The sequence below is a fragment of the Palaemon carinicauda genome, chromosome 11 (assembly GCF_036898095.1).
Source record: "Palaemon carinicauda isolate YSFRI2023 chromosome 11, ASM3689809v2, whole genome shotgun sequence".
Lineage (NCBI taxonomy): Eukaryota > Metazoa > Arthropoda > Malacostraca > Decapoda > Palaemonidae > Palaemon > Palaemon carinicauda.
In genome coordinates this window covers 144,579,256-144,587,319 of record NC_090735.1, presented here as the reverse complement: position 1 = coordinate 144,587,319, position 8,064 = coordinate 144,579,256, and the positions used below count along the sequence as shown (strand labels likewise).

Below are 8,064 nucleotides of genomic sequence, written 5' to 3'. Positions count from 1 at the left end.
AACCTTTTCGGACCTCAGCAGGCAATGTTCGAACATTAGGTTTTGGCTGGATAGCATTCTGAGCAACAGCCGCTGCCAAGCAGAAGGAGGCTACAATCAGGAATTTCATCTTGGCTGTAATTTAAAACAAAACAATTAATTAGATGGCAAATTATTGCTAGGAAGGATAAACTATTATTTCTGATGGTGTATACTAATCAATCCAAAGAGAATTAGATCTAGTAGGATTATAAATACTTTTAAGAAATATAACATATATAAGAATTCCTTTTTATTCTAAAATTTCAGTAGATTGAAAAATATTGAAAATAAAAAAATTCCAATCATCTTCCAGAGCTAAATGTTACAAAATTTGATAATTTCGAGGTAAATTCACATTTTAATCATAAAACTTGAGTTAATTATGATATAATAAATGTTTGTCTATAGCAATAAACATTAAAGAGTTTAACTTACACTCACCGAAGCTCACTAAGTGGTGATGCTATGCTGAAGAGTAATTGGTTTATTCTGTGCTGGAAAACGTTCCCGGTGTTGTTTATATCCGATGAGCGGAGGAGATGCAAGATGCCAAACGTTGTACTATCGACGCCCTTTACTACGCCCTCCAAGTTTGCATTTTTGGGCTTTTATTATTACCAAGGTTGTTTATTACCACCTATTTTCTGTGTACCTGTAAATATCAAAAAATGGGGAAACTGTATGAATTAGTAGGTGCAAAGTTAAATTAAAGTGTAATACGCAACACAAAGTCTCCGGCATCTTCATAGTTTAGTAAATTCCCAAAACTCTTTGTGACGATTACGACACGTAAAGTCCAGGAACCGGTAGATGTTAGGCAGCACAGAATCTTCACTCCCTCCCCCCTTCAATCGCACGTTCTCCCAACTACCGCTCTCCCCCCCCCCCCCCCCCCCCCCCGACTCCCGATGGTATGCAATGTCTGGTAGAAGTCATCGGGTTTAAAGAAAACTTTCCATAGAATATCTAGAACCCTCCCCATTCTCTCTCTCTCTCTCTCTCTCTCTCTCTCTCTCTCTCTCTCTCTCTCTCTCTCTCTCTCTCTCTCTCTCTCTCTATTAGTCATGAACTTCATGACATTTGTTATAAATCTTATATTTCATATAAATTCAATTGAAAATTATAAGAATTTTATCCATTTATGAATTTATTTAGATAAGAACTTTGTCAATGAAAAACATCTACGAATATATATCTATATATATATATATATATATATATATATATATATATATATATATATATATATATATATATATATATATATATATACATACATAATATTATATATATATACACACATATATATATATATATATATATATATATATATATATATATATATATATATATATATATATATATATATATATATATACATATATATATCTATATATGTATATACTGTATATACATAAACATATATATGAATATATATCACAAGCACACGTGATTTCAATCAATGTAAATACTCGATGTACTTGGACTTGTCATAAACTTTTATCTCTCTTGATAACTCAGTCGGTAGTGTCCCTGCAGGCATGGTTTCCAGCCGTACACACACACACACACACACACACACACACACACACACACATATATATATATATATATATATATATATATATATATATATATATATATATATATATATACATATATATCTGTGTGTATATATATGCGCAAAATAAGATGATGATCGTACAGTAGATGTTTTGCTTTGTCATACTTCCCAGTTGAATAATCCTTTTAGCAATTAACACTTCATAAATATTGAATGCATAAAGGAATTAATACAGAAACCAGAAGGTTTCAAGAGTTAGGGCGAGAAATGTTTGAAAGTAAAAGAAAAATCTTGATGAGATATTCAGACCTTGAAAGACATCAGTAGGGTTGATGAAAAAGGCAATAGCACATTGAGGATGTCTGGCAAAAAACAGGAATTGCTGACAACAATGAAATATTTTTCGTAATGGAAAAGAAGTTGAAGTTAGAATCTAGGCAAAAAATACCTTATTTATATTTACGTGGCTCTTCAGGATCTTTAAGATGGAGTTTATATTTTTTTTGGGGGGAGGGGTGATTTAAGAAAACTTCCGGTAAATGAAAGTGAAAAGTTTCGGGGGAGAAAATAGATCGTGAATGGAGCGTAGAATGGTTGATTTGTTTGAAAAATGAGAAATTTGAGAGCATATGTGAGCAAGAATAAGGTTATCAAGATAAATCTCAAGCGGCTAAATGAGGTAACAGAAGTTATCAAGGATGGTGGAGGAATAAAAGGTTAATCTCTATAGGCATTGGTATTAGGTAAAGCAGATTGGGGTAAGATGAGAGTTTTTTCACGTTGATACATTTAAAAAACAAACAAACAAATTGTCTGTAATTATCTTTGCCGTCTCAATATAAGTTCACCATTTCAATCAATTAATCTGTTAGTCAGTCAGCACAAAACAAATGAATTCTTCCGTAATGTTTTATGTTTATTACTGAAAGATGATTACGGGAGCAACTGACAACAAACCATAAGACAGGAGATTTGATTTAGCTGACGGAAGCTTTCCATACTTTAGCCTCTTCCTGTCTCTGGATATTATTGTTTTGTAATCGATGGGTAACAACTACAAAAAAGAGAAGATCAAAGTCTCATCTGCCTCGTCCAAGGTACATCTTGCGACACTGGACCTGAACTTGACCATCTAAGGACACTACCACTAATTTAGTTTTTTTTTTTTTTTTTTTTTTTTTTTTTTTTCAAGGTGTACTTCCGTTTCGGAGTAATGAAATATAATTTACACAATGTAAAATAAATGTACAGTATAAGGTAGCTTTGACTTATGTTAACTGATATTTGTTTCCCTTGAACCGCTTGAAGAATCTAGCTTTAAATTTGAAAGACCAGAGACATTATATCAACATCGTTCTCATATTTTTACTTCTAACGAGCGACCAACCACAAGAAAGTCAATCCTTATTGGAAAGGAGGATTTTAATCTTCTTAGAAAAAATAATTTACTTCATACAAATTACCGATTACCTATTCTTAAAAATAGAGTTTCGCCTAGAATAATTACGGAGATATTCTGCGTTTGTTCTCGCTATTGAGATCTAAACAGCTGATATCTCTAGACGCCGACCTTCGGATCCTGTAATCAAGGACAAGAAGAAATTATCATGAATTTGACCATTTTTTTTAACTAGAGAGCTAACTTATTTTTATTTTCATTTGTAATATGTTGATTAAATTGTAATAGTCAATATCATCAAAGACGGTAATATGAATAAATTATCTTTCTTTTAAATTCGTTAGTTCCTCTTGTGTCCGAGTCAGGATCCGAGGGTCGGCTGTCGGGAGGAATCAGCAACCAAAATGTCCACTTCTTGTTTTCCACGGGATGCTACTTTTTACCACCCACCCACTCCAGTTCAAGTCTTGCAGGTAGGTAGGTACAGAATTACTCTGCCTATAGTCGAGACACGGACATTTGCATTGGCAGCCCGTAAAGGGGAAGTCCTGCAGTTTCGCCACTAGAATTCTTGGAAAGCTGTTGAATTTGTAATCACTGTAGGAATACTATTATTCTATTTTCATCAAACTAAAAGAGATAAATTTCTTTGGAATGCCTTGTGAGTGCCATAGTGAGAATCAGGTGTTATAAAATGATTTTATTAAAAATGTTGAATTTTCGTACGCACGATTGCAATAATCTTTGTATTAAAATCAATTGTTCTCAAATATTCTATCCAGAAAATCTATTGTTCTGAAATATTATCTTCTCTGAAAACCTTTTATCCTAAAATATGTCTCTATCTAAAATGCATTGTTCTGAAATATTCTTGGTCCGTTACTTTTCATACTATATACACATAATTAGTGGTTTGGGCTAGAAAACAAGGTCGATACAAATGCAGATGATGATACTCTCTTTGCCTTGATTCCATCTCCCGAAAGTAGATCTGGGTTTGCTGAATTGCTTAATAATCTATAAAAAATTTAGTGTATGGCGCCCATTATGGGCATGAAGTTGAACCCAAACAAAACTCGAAGTATGATTGCAAATAGGTCAAGGACAGTGGCTGTTCAACACATATATCTCAGAAAGTATAATGTTTCTTTAACTGTATACAACTTTACAATTTTAGATGTGATTCTTGATTGCAAATTGACTTTTGAGAAACACATTCAGTCTGTTTTCTTCTTCAATTGCTCAGAAAATGTTGGTTTATTGAGGAAGTATTTTAAAAATTTTGTCGATCAATCTGCACTGAAGAAATGCTTTAGTTCTTTCATCCTGTCTTGTTACGAGTGTTGTTCTACTGGCTGGTCTTCAGCTGCTGAATCTCATCCAAATTTGTTGGACAAAAACTTATAGTCTATTGAATTTATTATTCCTGATCAGGATTTTAATGTTTGGCACCGTCGTTCACTTAGTTATATATGCATGTGCGCATAAGATCTTTCATGACAGCCTTTATGCGTGTTTGACCATAGGTATCTATAGGTGACTGTGGTTTGACTGCTTATTATAATGCAGTCCATAGTGTTTCAACCGTTGATATATGTGAGGGATGGGTAACATTCTTCAAGGTCTCGATAAAGAAAAAGCTTATTAGATGATATAAAATATGTATGTAAAAATTAACTTAGAATGTATTAAAGCAAATAACCAATATGCAATAGTTTTCTTTATTTTTAATGCAAATATATAAACCTCATTTCTTATATTATAATTTATAATGCCCTTTTATCTTTAGAAATACTTATTTCTAATGATCCTTATATCACATTTGCTTTACTATCACTTGAATTTTTCTGTAAAAGTCGTTGATTTATGAAAGAGAAAATACTTTGAATAAATTTCTTGTAGGAAATCTTTTACAGAGATTAATTTTTTGTTTACTTGTAGACTAGAATTTCTCTGATTGACCGGTAATTATCCTTGTGCGCCCTGTGCAGCTTGTGCAGCCTGCTGTGCAGCAGCCCTGAGTTCCTCCTCAGTTGGGTACTGGAGACTGGCACCAGGCTGGCACTCGTATCTGGGACAGCAGGCTGGGTACGGCTTAGCTTGGTCGGCTTCGTTAACGACTCTGCAGCCAGGAGACGGCTTTGGCTCAAAGCCACAGTCTTCCACCTTTTCGAAGAGCCGATTTTCCTGTTGGAGGCAGGTGGCTCTGCCACAGAAGGGAGTCAGGGACCAAGACTGGCCCACGGCGAAGGCCTTTCTGGCCGTGAATCCGTAGCACTGGTTGGGAGCCTCTGTGAAAATGATTAAGTATTCATGAATAATCCAAAGAAACAAGCTATTTATTAAAGTACCTGGTCCTCTTCAACGTACATTCCTAATAATACAATGTATTAATGATCATCCCCATGAATGGGTAGTATTTTTGTAGAAACATATTGGTCAGTAATAAGTAAATATTATAGATACTAACCTTTTCGGACCTCGGCAGGCAATGTTCGAACATTTGGTTTTGGCTGGATAGCATTCTGAGCAACAGCCGCTGCCAAGCAGAAGGAGGCTACAATCAGGAATTTCATCTTGGCTGTAATGAAAAGGAAAAGGGATGTTGATTTCATTTTAATAATCATCTTAAAAATTAAATAGTTTTTCCTACTTTGGATTGCCATTGCAGGTATTTTTGTTACCTCTTAGATATTTCGTGGTTTCCTGAACATCTTTTTAGTTCTCATGATATCAAAAGAACATGATTAACTATAATTGTTAATGATTTTAAACCGACAGAGGGAGAGAGAGAGAGAGAGAGAGAGAGAGAGAGAGAGAGAGAGAGAGAGAGAGAGAGAGAGAGAGAGAGAGAGTATGGAAATTAGATTGTTTCTCGTTGTTTTGTAAAGCTTCAGTAACTGAAAAGTTGAATGGTAGTGAAAGACTGTTGACATAAGTTGAACGTCAGTCTCCTTATTTTCGTGACCTACCTCAGTTCACTGTAGTGGTGAAGTTGTTCTGGAAGGTAAACCGTATATTATGCACTAACAAAGGATTCTGCAACTGTTTATATGCGATGAGCGGAGACCTTGTGAGATGCCAGATACTGCAATGCTTATGTTTTTCTTACGCTATCTTGACGGGTATATTTTTTTTTTATCGCTATCAGGCTCAAAATGTCTCTTTATTACTTTTAATTGGCTCTGAGCATAGTAATTGATGAAAAAATGCATAAAATGATGTCTATAAAGATAAATTATGGTGTATAAAACAACAAAGCCCTTGGCATCGGCAAGTCTAGTAAATTCCCAGAAACCTCTTAGTTACGAAAGGGGTTCTCTAAGTCTAAACAAGCCCCAACTCCCAAGGCCATTGCACACTGCATGGCGCAGGGTAACATATCTGCAAAAACCAGTAGATTTAATACCTCCAAAGGTCCAGTTTTAACTGGACCGTGCTATCCCACTACCCATTCCAGAAGTCCAGTCTTTGAACCCTATAGCCAGACAGAAAAAGAACAGTCGTGAGGGTCTGGAAACTTTTCCTAGAGTACCTCCCACTTTGTCTCTTTTTACGACCATCGGCAAAGTCGCCATAAATTCCATCTTGGCTTTATGAAACGTAGAATTATAGTCTTACACAAGAAATTTCGATGTTAACAATAAACAGAATAGATATTAGGACGATAAAAATGCTAATGGCATTCTTTAGATAACTTGAGTGAATTTTTTAGGCAAGTTTAATGTTTAATTTAGTACTACATTTGTTCTAAAAATAGAATTAATTCATTCTCCTTGAAATAATTACCTCTTACATACAGATTATGAAAAGAAAAGAAAATTTAAATAATTATCTTCAGTTTATCAAATACATTTAATTTGATAATTGATGAAGGAAACATAGTTATAGATTACTTTGCACTGCATAACATCTCACCAGAGATTTGGGAATGCACAGTTGGACACCAGAGTCTCTGTCACACCTTGCTCCAAAAGAAGTGCACCCTGTTACACTCTCCTTTCGCAGCGAGTAACCATTCCAAACCGTTAGTGTAGGGAGAGGTGACAAAATGGCGTCGGGACTAAACATAGGAACTCACTTTACAGTGAGGGTGGGGATGGGTGCATTTCCTCGGAGTGGGGTGTACCAGAAATTCCTGTTTCCAGCTGTACCTCACTTTTTTTTTTCTTTTTTTTTTTTTTTTTTGTCATTCTCCCAACAGATGATGAAAATATATTCTTAATACATGTCTGTGAATCTAAAAGCAATAAGCTATTTTTCTGTTGTAAGATAATTCTTATTGATATATTCGATAAGAAAAAAATTTTTTTCAGCAAGTGTACAGGTAAATAAATACTTATTAAGGTATTTCATAGGAAAGAAAAATAACTTGTGATCATGAAATCCAAAGATTTTAGTCCAAATAACTTCAAAATTTGGTTTTGGGGAAAAGGGCCCTCCAAGTTCTCATAAAAAAAATCTTATAATTTTGCCTTTATAGCATGAAACTTTTGTCATCAACTCTGTATCAGTTTTTATTCTTGATACATACTTTACCTCAATGCGAGGTGACTTTATTATTATTATTATTATTATTATTATTATTATTATTATTATTATTATTAATTGCTAAGCTACAACCCCAGTTAGAAAATCAGGAAGCTATAAGCCCAGGGGCTCCAATAGGGAAAATAGCCTAGTGAGGAAAGGAAATAAGAAAAAATTAAATATTTTAATATGTCACATTTAAATAAATATATATCTCCGACATAAACTATAAAAAAACTTTAACAAAACAAAACAGAACATCAGTCATAGAATTATTGGTATCCGATGAGCGTAGACTCAGAGATATGTGAAACTCGTCATTGTTTACTTTTTGTCTACGATTTTCAGACATAAACATTCACCCACTTTATCCTTAATACTAATTCTTAGAACTACTCATTTTCTCTCATTACTTTTGATTTCAATCTTTAATTGTTACCTCCCATCGTTTATCAATACTTCTATATGCACTTGTTGTTACTGATGAACGTAATGTAATATTTTGCAACAGTCGCATTTAGTAAATTCCCAGGGATTTTATTAGTGATGA

At 34.0% G+C, this 8,064-nt stretch overlaps 3 protein-coding genes across 5 annotated transcripts in view; 1 reads left to right on the top strand and 2 right to left on the bottom strand.

The window, feature by feature from the left end:
* Window positions 1-510, bottom strand: part of LOC137650276 (uncharacterized) — a 1,072-nt gene extending 562 nt beyond the window's left edge. Inside the window, exons 1-2 of one of the 2 annotated variants that reach the window (XM_068383591.1) lie at window positions 463-510; window positions 4-114 (exon numbers count right to left, since the gene is read on the bottom strand). In XM_068383591.1, coding sequence (XP_068239692.1) covers window positions 4-109 — 106 coding nt within the window. In that variant the 5' untranslated portion in view covers window positions 110-114; window positions 463-510. Of the gene's footprint in view, window positions 1-3; window positions 115-462 lie in introns of those variants that run through there. The other variant, XM_068383592.1, reaches the window with a different exon arrangement.
* The window catches only part of LOC137650275 (uncharacterized), a 66,500-nt gene that overhangs the window by 46,506 nt on the left and 11,930 nt on the right, over window positions 1-8,064 (top strand). The gene's annotated exons all lie outside the window — the stretch shown is intronic.
* The window catches only part of LOC137650272 (uncharacterized), a 33,110-nt gene continuing 29,944 nt past the window's right edge, over window positions 4,899-8,064 (bottom strand). The window contains exons 1-3 of one of the 2 annotated variants that reach the window (XM_068383584.1): window positions 5,957-6,037; window positions 5,455-5,565; window positions 4,899-5,275 (exon numbers count right to left, since the gene is read on the bottom strand). In XM_068383584.1, coding sequence (XP_068239685.1) covers window positions 4,953-5,275; window positions 5,455-5,560 — 429 coding nt within the window. In that variant the 5' untranslated portion in view covers window positions 5,561-5,565; window positions 5,957-6,037 and the 3' untranslated portion in view covers window positions 4,899-4,952. Of the gene's footprint in view, window positions 5,276-5,454; window positions 5,566-5,956; window positions 6,038-8,064 lie in introns of those variants that run through there. The other variant, XM_068383585.1, reaches the window with a different exon arrangement.